Genomic DNA, 13,393 nt, shown 5'->3' with positions numbered 1-13,393 from the left:
CACGTATCCCCAGCGCTGCCTCACTGATAACCTCCGTGTTTTGCAGGACAAGAGCCTGTACCACCCCGTCAGCGGCAGTTGCATGGATTGCAGCGAAAGCGACCACAGGATCTTCATGAACATCTGCAACCCCTCCTCTCCCACCCAGCAGTGGCTGTTCGAACACACCAACTCAACAGTCCTGGAGAAATTCAATAGCAACTGAGCCCACATGTCTCCGCCGCAGGCCTGGCGGGGTCCTCCCTGCTGCTCACTGCCGCCTTCCTCTTTCCGGAGAGGCGGGGCTTCCGTGGGCACCGTGATGCAAAGGTGCTGGCCCCCCGGGCTCGGGCGGAGCTGGAGCCAGGCGCTGCCTGGTCCTGAGGCCCTGCGCTGTGGAGCGGGTGTGGAGAGCTGAGCTCACAAGCGGCCCCACGAGACGCAGAGCCTGCTTTAACCCCTGATGGCACCGTGAAGTCCAGGCAGGCCTCCGCAACTTGGTCACCATGTTCCCTTGAGCATTATGCGGGAGAAATGCCAGGGCAGCCCTAGGCCACTCAACAATGAGGCTCGCATATGACAGTCCTTTAGAAAGAGGCAATTTTGCCTGTTCAAGGCAGCTGTTAGCACATGACCACCCATTTGCAGCAGGAGAGAAGGGGCTGCTGGTGTCAGCCTTGTAGTGTTTGCCGGTCGTGGGGGTAAGTGCAGTTCGCTTCGTTCTCTGTTACAGCCCCAGGTAACGCAGCCAGGCCCTCAGAGTGTTCCGTCCTGAACACCGGCAGCTGCCAGGACTGGGGTCAGATGCTGGACCCTCAGACATTCCTTTGCAGCGTGGACATACGGGGTGCCTCTCCTTGCTCTCTGGGTGCTGGAAATGCCCATTTAGCACCTTCCAGGCACAAGGACAGCCCAGCCATCAGCTTTTTTAGGCTGTTTCCGATCGCCTTGGGCCCATGGAAGAGGCCTAGTAAGATCTCCAAACCAGAAATTCTGGCTGAATTTCCCTGGTCAGTACTTCCACTTCTTCTTTCCACCCCCACCCCTTTCTCTCTCTCTGAGGCCTCCAGGGTAGACCACAGAGGATGCCTGGTCTCTGACCTCATTATGGTTCTAGTTCTCACGCCGAACTCTAGAATTTTTAAAGAACTCTAATTTGATCACAGGCTAGAATGCTACACAGGATTCTGGGATTCTGGCGTCCAATATGACTTTCTAGAATGTTGTGATTAAAGGAGGCAGCCAGGTGTAATATAGTCATGGCAGCCCTCAGCCTAGAGACAATCTGTGAAGTCCCACTCCTGGGGCAGGTGGGGGGCTGTGTCCATCAGCTCCTGCCAGAGGCCTTGTTGTGACATGGTCCTCAGCCAGACCCGAAGCCCTGCAGCCTCCCACCACTGTGTCCCGGGAACAGACGCACCCCAGCTCCATGCAGTCCCTTCTGTTTACCTTTAGCTTCATTAATTACATGTCACACTCCCAGAGGGCTCCCGACTAATAGGAAGCATTTCTGTAACCAGCCTGCCACACACTGATTCAGAAATGGAAATGGCATTCTGCAACCTATGGCTTCCATCAGCTAGCCCAGGAAGTACTTGAAATCGGTATTCCAATTAGAGTCGGGTCTCTCAATTGTATCGTTTGCCAATTAAATAACTGAGACGTAAATCTGGGAACAGAGCCACAAATCTGCCTTTGAGATGCCGGTTGATCTCAAGGCCATCAGTGATCTAGGGGGGCAGGGGGGGGAAACATTCCCGGTCACGACCACTCCAATTAAGCGTGCAGCTGGCAAAGCGTCACTTCTGTCTGCCCCGCACAAGCCCCGCTCTGGCCACCTCTCCGCCGGAGAGGCCGCCCTGTGCTGGCAAAGCTTGCTTGTTGAGCCCTGGTGTCCTCTCCAAATGAGCATTGACTTTGGAAGTGGCCCTCAGTGGGAAGGAGTCAAAGATGAGGCCCCTTCCAGAATCTAGGATAACAAGGGTGTTGCAATTTGGAGAGTCGATTTAGGATTCCTCATCAGAGAGCAATGCAGCAGCATTAAAATAAAAACTGTGCCTTTTAAAAAATGCAAATGTACAGCAAATCCCTAAACTTGAACCATTTCCTAGTGCCTTTGCTAGACAAACATAAAGGGGTAGGGATTTGGGGGGAGGGGTGTTTTTGGTGGTATGTGCAGTTCCTATCGGATGAGTGTGTGTTCTGTAATGTTGAATTTCAAGCAGGAGACGTTAGGCCTAGAGCAGGATCTGAGATGGAGATGCCCCCCGAGGGCAGAGGCCAGAAGTTGCTCCAGTTAGTGTAACACTCCAGATTAAAAGAGCAGCTGGACAGCTTGTGTAGCCTGTGGCCTAGAGGGGCCTCTGCAGCCCCTGGGAGAGGCCCTGTTTGGAGGCCGTGTCTGCAGCCCCCCCTCGAAGCCCCCAGAGTGCAGAGCACTGGCTGGATTTCCAAATGGTCCCTCTCCAAGTGGATGAGTGTTCTCGGCACGACCAGCACTCATGTGGAAAGCAGGAGCAGCCCCAAGCAGTCCTCAGCCTTCCTCTCTCCCATCCTTTGGGTCTCCTTTTGAGTCTGGTTTCACTCCCTCAACAAGGGATGGGCAGGTCCTCTGAGCACTCTGGCCTCTGTCATTGCTGAGCCCACATCTGTAGGCGCTGATGGTTGACAGTGTGTGTAACAGGGATGGCAGGAGACAAGTTCATTGCCTGGCTGACCAGCTGGCTGATTGCAAATACTGGCCACTCGTTGTTTTGGCCTCATTTTTTTAGACTGGCTGTCTTAAGGATTTCAGATGCCTGCTCACACCCCCAGCTGATGCCCAAATAAAACAGCCAGGAGCCTGTGGAGAGGCTGTCAGCCAGGTAAGGGGTGAGAAAGTGGGCCCCTTTTTTTCTAAAGGCTTTATTTTGAGCACGAGATCACAAAACAAATGAGTGGCTAAAAAGTATCATGACCATGTGGCCCACCAGCAGCCTTTCCGAAGGGGACTCCAGAAACATTTCAAAATACAAGCGCATCTCGCTGTAAGGACAGGCCTTTGGAGGTGGCCAAGTGTGCCAGCACATGTGTGAAAAGCCATTGCCTCCAATTGGAGCTTGTTTCAGCTTTAAAAAACAGTCCAGAAACTGTTGATTCTCCCCTTTAGGGAGAAATAGCTCAGAGGCAGAAGGGGTGCATATGGGGGGGGGAGGGGGGAGTAACATTAGGTCCAGGGGAGAAAGCAGTTGCTTCAGATGGAGCCTATGGATTCCCAAAGCCCACATTAGAGTCGCTTTTCAAACCTCCTACCTGTTGAATTTCTTTTTTTTTTTTTAAATATGTATTTCTTTATTGGTTTCAGAGAGGAAGAGAGAAGGAGAGAGAGAGAGATAGAAACATCGATGAAAGAGAGCCATTGATCTGCTGCCTCCTGCACACCCCCCACTGGGGATCAAGCTGCAACCCAGGCATGTGCCCTTGGCCAGAATCGAACCTGGGACCCTTCAGTCCGCAGGCTGAAGCTCTATCCACTGAGCCAAGCCGGCCAGGGCAGTTGAATTTCTTTTTGTGCATCTCCATTTCTCTAGTCTCTGGAGCATCAAACGAGCTGCAAAGCACTTTACAGCTGTAAGTGGGAAATCTGGAACCCTTGCTTTAACGACCCCTGGTTTGTACTGATTGGTGATTTTGTATAATTCCTGGTAGACAATGCATTTTCAGAGTTTTCGAGAGATTTCTAAGTGTGGGAGAGGGGCAAGGAGTGTGGTTCTGTTCTGGGACTCGCTTTCAGCTGATGCTCTTTGTGAAAAATCCAAGTAATATTTTAGTTCAACTTGATCTTGAGCCGAGGCCCACTGCCACCTCTGGGGTGGGTCTTGGGCCTACATTCCAAGTGACATGGCCCCGTGCCCGACAATAGGGTCACGCTCCTGTTCTGTTTGGGCTGGAAAACTGGGGTCGCAAGGGGCTTAGGGACGATCTGAGCAAAGTCAGACTGGGATTCCCTAGAGGAAGCTCGAGACCACCAACCAGCCTCTCTTCTCCTGCCTGGAAAAGTGCACCTTGTGAAGAACTGATTTCATGTACAGTTGTGATTGTGACTGAGTAAAACTCCAGACTTTCTCTAACGTGGTCTCTAGTTCATTCCTGGTCATGCGCCATTCCCCATTCCATCTTTCCCCACCTGCTCAGTACCTGGGCCCTCTGCTGGGCACTGAGCAAACTCCCAAGGAGGAAGGCAGACCTAAAGCAACTGACCAAGATGATTTCACATGTGAATAGGGCGAGGAAGGACATAAAACCAGATATTTTAGAGGCTGGAGTGCCATACTTATTCAGAAACAGATTTAGAGAACTTGGCAATTTGCTCAACACTGGGAAGGATGGTCAGGGAATGCCTGTCCGCAAGAGCTGGAGAACATGAGGGAGTGTGAGCCACGAGGCAATGCGGGGAGAGTTCTAGGCAAAGTGAAGAAGTGCAACGGCCCTGAGGCAGGAAGGCGTTCCCATGTTGGAGGCACAGAGGAGGGGAGCTCACAGAGGTAAGCAGGGTGGCCCACGACAGACTGCACCCAGGAGTGGAGGATTTCAGGAGGACAGCGGCAACATGACGTAAGCTTAGCTCGTTTCTGATGTTCACCCATCAGCCAAAAGCCTCTACCAAAACATTTCGTTACTTTGGGAGTATGAGATTTGTGTGATACCCTGTGGTGGGAAGAGCCCTGGCTGGCCCGGCTCTGCAGCAGGCTCGCTGAGATCTGGTGTGAGTCCTGCCCACTTTCTGGCCTCAGTTTTCCTCAGTAAAAATTAGACATTTTGGGATCCAGCTCCACAGGATGTTCCTGTGGTTGAGTCTTGACGTGGAGCTGCAGGGGACCATGAGCAGTGCTGCCCGCGGTGCTGTCACGCAGGGCCCACCAGAGGGCGCTGTGGACCACAGCTTGGAGAAGACTGACAACAGAAAAGGGGGCGTGTTCACTGGCCACTGGCGGGTTTAAGCCCTGAGAGGGTGGATATTTCCTTTTGTAGCTTCCATTGTTTTTTGAAAAGTCTTTTACCACCCATGATCATGATAATTTTCTTCTAAAAATTGTAATGGGTTTCTTTAAAAAGCTTAAACGCTTCCTAGGAATAAAAAGGCGGAGAGGGAAGGCATTCCAGGTGTTGGGGGGCAGCAGATGCGAAAATGCTGTGGAGGGAGATGACAGAAATGCAGGTCAGTGGGGCTGGAGCTGAGTGGGAGAGAAAGCGGAGACAAGAGGCAGGAGGAGCCATGTGAAGGAGTCTGGTCTTTATTTTAAAAGCAGAGGAACCATGAGAGGGTTTTAAACTGGGCAGAGTGAGGGCATCAGATGTGCCCTTGGCTGGAGCCAGGAGGGACTTGCTCAAGGAGCTGGGCACACAGTAGTCCTGAGGGTGAGAAACATCCAAGCAGCTGGCCCTGGGTGCCTTCTCAAAGTCTCCAGCCGCTGGGGCAGGTGAGAGGACAGAAAGAGGGCATTTCTCATCCTCCCGAGCCCTCAGTGAGGAGAAGCCAGGTATCCAAGGGGCCTGGCTGCACAGGGTGGGAGCTCTGGATACCCGTTCAGAAACAGCTTTAGAGAACTTGGCAGTTCCCTCAAAGCTTTTAATCTTCTTTTTCTCTGTATTTCGTTGAGATGGGGGCTTTGAGGGTCCCTAGTAAGAGCCCAATAAGTATTGGATGGACAAATACAGTTTGAGTAACGTAGTTTCAGATTCCACTTTAGACCTCTCCTCCATCCCCTCCCAGCCCACAGACCTGACGGAGTGCTCCCACATTTGTTACATGCATTGCACCCTTCCTCTCCCTGGGTCTCCAGTTCTTCCTACGACACTGGGGGAAGGGGAGCAAATTAGATCATGGGCAGCCTGGACTCATAGTTCTTAATCTTGCATTTTGGATTTTGGGATGGCCCTGGTCATAAGGATTCATTTTCCAAGCTCAGCGAGGGGATGGGAGTGGGACCCCCTTTCGGTTCTGCCGGTGTCTCCCATCCCAGGGCTCCTGGGCTTTTGCTGAAGTGGGTCCAGGGTTCAGTATCCAAAGCGTCCTTTCTGCAGCTGCTCACAGCTCTGCCAGCCTCTGGCCTCAGGCAGCTGCCTCCTCTTGTTCACCCTCAAGGCCTGGGCCGCTTGGCTTGGCCATACCTGGGCGCCACGACCTGCGGTTCTTGCCCTCAGGTCTGGCTGGATTCAGGGCTGGCCGGGCGATGGCCTGTGGTGCACTCACACACTAACACACACAATGCCAGCGAAACAAAGGACCAGTCCGTGAACCCTTAGAAAGCAGGTTTCTTAGTAACTTTACAGCTTTTGTTCATGAGCTACTTTGACTTGAAGTAGCGTCTGATCTCCTGCCAGCTCCTGGCTGGGGATTGGGGGGAAGGGGTGGCGGATCTGCCTTTGCTGGAGCTGAGAGCTGAGTGCCCCAACATTACTCTCTATTTACTATAGATCATTAATTCGTTAACATTGAACTCAGGGCCAACAGCACTGTAACTAATGACTCAGTGAAACTTACTAACACATCTCCGTGCCTATGAACACTAGACAGCGCCTCAGCGCTGCGCTTGAGGGGCATTTTAAACCACAATCACCAACAGAAAGGTTGTACAAAAATATGAAAAATGTGCCACTAAACAGACCACAACGAGGACACTTGTTTACAGCATGAGCTGAATCGACCTCAGCTGGGAACATGCGTGTTCGAAGACTGAAGTATTCGGCCACTCTGCCCGTGCACATGTCTGTAAGTGACCTCGAAGGTGCCACCAGTATTCATTTTGAGGTTGCAAATACATTTTAGTGAGTAGGCACAGTCACAAATACAAAATCGGTGAAAAAGGATAACCTTTTCTTTTATTCATTCATTCAGTGTCTTTCTCCTCCACTTAATTTCCGAGGGCAGGGCTCTTTCTGTACCTACGTCCACCGTCTCACCCCCGGTTCTTAACAGAACTGGCTTGGACCTCAGACATTGTGGGGCTTCTGATGAACCAACCACCTACCTCTGGAATTTTAGTTTTGCAAAATTTATTAGCAATCCTTATTTATGTTATCATTAGCTACATATTTAATTAAGGCCAAAAGAAAACATCTTTTCAGGACTGACTTTTCCTAACTCGCAAGGCCTGGGCTTGGCAACTCGCAAAAGACTGATAGAGAAATGAGAAGTTCATTTTTTCATGGGCATTCGAATTGTCTAGGGACCCAAGTAATTATGTACAGTCTCCTACTTACTATCAGTTGAATTATAATTTAGAAGTTTGCTTGGTGCTCTGCCATTAAAGAAGTGGAGAGGGCTAAGGGCTATTTTTTGCATTCCTGTGACGCCCCTACTTGCATACATAATTGTTTTCTTGAAAATGTGACTAATGCCAAAAGTACAAAAGTCAAACAACAAATTGATTCTGTCAGCAGGGCACATTCTTCCTAGGGAATAAGAAATGGTATAACATTTCCAATTACAACTTCATTTGTGGACATAATCTTTGATGATATATTTCCTGCTTTTCCTACTATATCTCCAATTTGATTATTTCCCTTCACTAATCAAAAAAAAAAAAAAAAAAAAACAGGCTTAACATCAAGTGGAGGCTAAAGATGCATCCCTTTCAACAAATCTAATGATTTCTTTTTATGTCAATTATAGTTAATGATACACATACTCCCTTTGTTGAGATATAATTCACGCATTTAAAGTGTATAGTGTTCTTAGTATGTTCACAAGGTTGTACAACCATCACCACTTCCTAATTCAAGAACATTTTAGTTGCCCCCAAAAAGAAACCCTAGCCATTAGCAGTCACTCCCTACCCCAAACTACACACTACCACCACCCCGCCCCCAATCCCTCAGCCACTGGTAATTGCTAATCTGTTCTCTATGGATTTGCCTTTTCTGGACATTTCACATAAATAGAATCACAACGTGTGGTCTTTGTGTCTGGTTTTCACTTAGCATATTTTCAAGATTCATCCATATTGTTGCATATATCAGTACTTCGTTCCTTTCTATTGAAGAACACTATTCCATTGTCTAAATAGACCACATTTTGTTTATCCAGTTAGCATTTGATGGATATTTGGGTTATTTCCACCTTTTGGCTATTATGCATAATGCTACTACTATGAACATTCATGTACAAGTTTTTGTGTGGATGTATGTCTTCATTTATCTTGGATAGATACCTAAGAGTGGAATTGCTAGGTTTATATGACAACTCTAGGCTTCACATTTTGAGGAACTGCTAAACTGCTTTTTCCAAAGCGGCTACGCCATTTTTGCATTCCTACCAGCGCAATGCGGGTTTCATTTTTTTTTTCCCTACATATCCTCACCAATACTTGCTATTCTCTATCTTATTGATTATAGCTAGCCTAGTAGGTATGATGTAATTTCTCATTGTGGTTTTAATTTATATTTCCCTAATGACTAGTGATGTTGAGTATCTTTTCATGTGCATATTAGCCATTTGTATATCTTCTGTGGAGAAGTGTCCATCATACCCTTTGCCCACTTTTTAATAGGCTAATTTTTTTATTATTGAATTATAAGGGTTTATTATGTATTCTGAATACAAGTCCTTCATCAGATATGATTTGCAAACATTTTCTTCCATTCTGTGGTTTCACCTTCTTGATATTCACATACTTCTGATCACTACTATTGGTACTTTCATTTTTTTCATTCATACAACTTTATACGATGCAATAAAACAATCAATTACCATTCCTGACCTTTGCTGTGCAGATGGATATGGAGAATTCCTATGTGGAAACTGGACAATTGGCAGTACTACCCTACCATCTTGCAATATGATGTCTTCTTCCCTAACATGCAGAAACCCGAACTTGGGTACAATGGCAAGTGTTGGGCGTCAGCATGAAATGGATGAAATAACTACTATTTATTAAACATCCACTATGTGCAAGACACTGTGCTAAGTGCTTTACAAGATCACACTTGATTCTCACAATAGCCCTTTGAGATAAGTACTATTATCATCCCATTTTGCAGATAAAGAAAACTGAGGCTCACGTAGTTTTAAAAAGTTGTCGATGGCCCCACAGCCGGGAAAGTGGCAGAGCTTGGATTCAAACCAAGTGCTTCTGAGTCCCGAGCCTTTGCTCTTACCCACAATGCCAATAACTACAATGCCCGTCCAGTGCCAGTCTGCAGCCCAAGGCCAGAGGAAGCCTTCACAGCTCCTCCGTGGAAGGAGAAAAACAAGGACAATGTGGGCTTTTCATAAAACTAAATTGATTCAATTTAAATGACTCTTTTTGTTCTGAGATTCTCCCTACTTTTTTGGCATTCCATATTTCCTACTTAATAACAGTGCCAAAAGATTTTTTTCTTATTATTCTTATAAAAGAAATATAGGCATATAGTAAAAAATCCAAATAGGAAAAAGTTTATAAAATTCAAGTTCTTCCTACCTTTCTTGTGCAGTCCCCACCATAGACATAACCACAATTACTAGTTTCTCATGTATCCTTAATGTGTGTGTATCTATGTGTGCATAAAATGTTTAAGAAATACAAATGGAATTTACACTCTACAATACCGCTTTGTATCTTTTTTTTTTTATCTTAGTAAATATCTTGGTATAATTGGGTATATTTAATTATTGAAAAAAAGGTGTTTTGAGTTCCTACTCAGCTAGCTACAGAACTGGAAAATTAGTGTTTATGCACTGGGCTACAGCAATAAGCAAGACAGCCATGGTCCCTGCCAGGGGCCTTAGATTGTAATGGGAGAGATGTCACACAGCAACAAGGGTAAAATAGTATAATTGCATATTGTGATGATTGCTCATAAAAAGACATTTAAAATAGGGGTGGGGGCAACCCTGTGGGGAAGTGGCATTTAAATGAAGACTTAAAGGATGGAGCCAGCCATAGGAGGAGCAGGTAGAACAGCATTTCAGGCAGAAGGAACTACAAATGCCAAGACCTCCAGGTAGGAAGGAACTTGGCTTGAGGAAGCTCAGGAAGAATAACAGAGGCAAAGGATGGCAGGGGCACTGTCAGAATGCACTGGGCAATTGGTGAGGGGCTTTAAGCAGGCTGTGGCATGGTCTGCTTTGGGTAGATGCTCCCTAGAGAATTAGTGGGTTAGGGACTGGCTCCTCCGAGACCAGTGAAGCACTTCAGGCAAATGATGCTGGTGGCTTGGTCTGGCTGCTGGCCATAGGAAATAAAGCAAACAGGGCAGATGCTAAGTATTTATTGGAAGCAAAAGAAAATGTTTCCATGATGGGTCAGCTTGGAGTGGAGGGAGAGGAGATTATATGGTGGTACAGGTTATATGATTTATGGATTCAGATGTCAGAGGAGATTTTAACTTGGTCAGCAATGCCTCTAGAGTCCTCAAGGAGCTGAATGTTGCTATCTGGAGCATAGAGGAGAGGTCTCAGCTACAACTGTAAAGTTGGAGAGTTATAGACCTGCAATTTTAAATGTGGGGGGAGAGGGGGTTTAGGTAGGTTTGGGTATGGAAAAGAATGTTAGTTACTGACTCAAGATGCCCATTTTAAAACCTAGCTTTTCTTAAAGTTCAACTTATAAATCTTATTATTCCATAAATCTAGTAACTTTTCATATGAAAATAAGAACAATTACTTCTACCTGTTCTTTGATTACTGTTCAATTAATTCTTAAGTTTAGTAGATTCAGTCCTCTTTAAACATTTAAGACTTACAGCTTTAATTAATCAAATTTCCTTAGACATTTCAGACTTCAGTTATAAATTTAATGGACCTGATTTTCTAAAAACACTTTAAATGCCTAACAGGGCAGATTTACAAATCTAAAAAGCAACATCTTTTCTAAGCACTTAAGCAACTGTTGTAAATTAATGACCTAGACTTATAAATGTAGCAAATCAGATTCTCTTGGCCATTTCAATCATCTTAAATCCAACACAAAGCAGAACAAGAGTCACAGAAGCTTCTCTCCTGTTTTCTTCTTTCTCTGAATATTTATATTTCCTTTCTGGAATTACAGATTTATTCCACCAGTAAAGGAATCCGATTTTTTCCAAATATTGCTATTTGGAACCGATCTGCTTCACAACCTGGGGAAAGCTTATGATTAAAACATTCCTTGGGGACTTCAAAAGTGCACATAAAGGGTAGTTTCAAAGCCTGTGTCCCTGCCCCCCAAAAATATAGAGAGGCTAGGGGTATCAGTCTGGGTCCAGCTAGGAGAAACCACACAATAATTTGGACAGGCAAAGGGTGATATAAAGATGTACTAACTATAACAGGGAACTGTTGAGAACAAGGCGTTGCAGAGGAAGAAGTAAAGAGAACTCGAAGGAATATACAGGCATAGCAGATATAAGGAGAAGCCAGTACCCCCAAGGCTCAGATAGAGCACTTGAGGAAAAGGGCCCCTGTCCCTTCCCCAACCTGCCCCAGGAGTGTTGCCAGGGGAAGCTGGGGCTGAAGAAGCTGCAGGGAGTGCAGTAGCCTGGCACTGGATACAAATGCTGTTTGAAAAAATATCTAAGTGCAAAATGTATGTGGAAAATGTAGAGTTCTTACTCACACCAATCAACTTTGGAACCAGCATCACATACTAACTTGTACAGATGCCCAGCTGTTTTCTGTGCATATGTCTGAGCTCCCCTGCTAAAAAAATATTCCCTTTTAAGACAAGAAGTATGCTTCACCCTCCTGTGGCCAACCTGAAATGAGTATACACAATATGGCCAATAATTTACTTTTGAATATATGAACTCTGAGGGAGGAATGCTATTAAACTGTGCCTTCTTTTTCCATTCGTTTTTTTATTCTTTTTTTCCCCCCAACTATAAAAACAACAAATATTTATTGGGGAAAATGCAAAGCTAGAACAAAAGTAGAAAAATATTAACCATATTTCTGCTACCCAGAAATAAACTCTATTAGCACTTTGGTGTATTTCTTACATACAAATAGGTGTTTTTTTTTCCCTTCTTATTTTTTAAAACAGAGATGTACATGCATTATATATCATATCCAACTTTATATCCTGCATTTTTAACAACATACAGCATTTCTCCAAGTCATCAACTCTTTGTTGGAGTCATGGCTGAATTATTACATATAGAAAATGTTTACACTGATGTTGAAACTACCTTCAATGTTGAAAATATAAATGACTGCAAAATATCTCATTCTGAAGATGTTACATAGTTTACTTAACCACTTCCCTTGTGGAAGTTTTAGGGTATTTTTCCTAATCCCGTAATGAATATTATTGTTTAAATTTTTTTTCTGGTAGACCAATTTCCTAAAATGTTCCACATGTGAAATCACTACTAGAGGGTACAAATACATTTAAGGCCACTGAGGAACATTTAAGATCACAGGGCATCTACTTCTAAACATGGAAACTAGTAGCTTTCCATTTTTTCAACTTGATGGAGCCAGAAGCCTCTCCAACGCCACCTACTACTACCAAAACAGGTACACAGACTCACTCACCTAACACTCCCTGGCCCTTCCACGTCTCTTCCAGGAAAATGCTACGCAGCCCCAAATGATTGCTGGACCTCACGACCCTGGCTAGTTATTTGGGGCCTACCGCCCTCACTTGTCCTCAAGCTGCCCAGAAGAGAGGTAGCCTGACTAGGGGTGCTCAACTAGCGGATTCCCCTGTCGGCCCTCCTGGGTATGTGTGACACCCTAAGCACCGAACCCCACGCCCAGAGGCTTGGCAGGGCACTGTCGCCTCGCAGGTAGACCGGGAGGCTTAAAGCAATAAAAGCTGCCGCTTGCAGAGCTGCAGGAAGGTCCCAAGACAACCGCAGTCCCTCCCCCACGCTGATATTGGCCCTTAATCCTCCACCCCCAGCCTTCTCACCATCGGCTCCGCAGCCCCTTCCCTTCCTACCGTCCACCTAATCCAACCTCCAGGCCTTAACCCGACTTCCGATTCTTCTGAGGGATCACCCAAGCCCCTGGGGGTCTCCTCTTCTCCTCCCTTTCTCTTTCCGCGCGGATCGAGCCAGGCCCAGTCTCCGCCACCCTCAAGCATCCTACTACCTTGCAAGACTCGCCATCAGACCCCCATCATCTCCTCTGCACGTCTTTCCATGTATCTCCGAGTTTGTCCTGTCTTTCCTGCCATGACTGGCTTTCTGTCCTCTTTCACCCACCCTGCCTCCCACCGGTCTGTCTGCGGGTCCTCTGTCCCCGATCCTTCCGTTTTACCCAGTCGGTCCCCCTCAAGACCGTACCTCTATCCCCCATAGGTCCCTCTTATAGGCCCCTCCCCGTGTCCCTCTGCGCCCCCGCCCACGTCCGTACTTCTGCCCGTCCCCTAATGTGATCCTCAATTCCTGCAGTGTTGCCTTCAGTCCAGGCAGGTCCCTGGTCGCCACCTCTCCCAGAGCCAGGACTCTCTGCGGCCCCGATCCC

General features: G+C 46.6%; 1 protein-coding gene across 1 annotated transcript in view; it reads left to right on the top strand.

Moving 5' to 3' along the window:
• The window catches only part of GALNT10 (polypeptide N-acetylgalactosaminyltransferase 10), a 187,468-nt gene extending 183,387 nt beyond the window's left edge, over positions 1-4,081 (top strand). The window contains exon 12 of the mRNA XM_080676626.1: positions 47-4,081. Within this exon, the coding sequence (XP_080532752.1) occupies positions 47-205 (159 nt within the window). The 3' untranslated portion in view covers positions 206-4,081. The remainder of the gene's footprint in view (positions 1-46) is intronic.
• Positions 4,082-13,393: the final 9,312 nt, after the last annotated feature.

This window comes from Plecotus auritus (genome assembly GCF_963455305.1).
Source record: "Plecotus auritus genome assembly, chromosome: 6".
Classification (NCBI taxonomy): domain Eukaryota; kingdom Metazoa; phylum Chordata; class Mammalia; order Chiroptera; family Vespertilionidae; genus Plecotus; species Plecotus auritus.
This window is presented reverse-complemented; position numbering and strand designations above follow the sequence as displayed.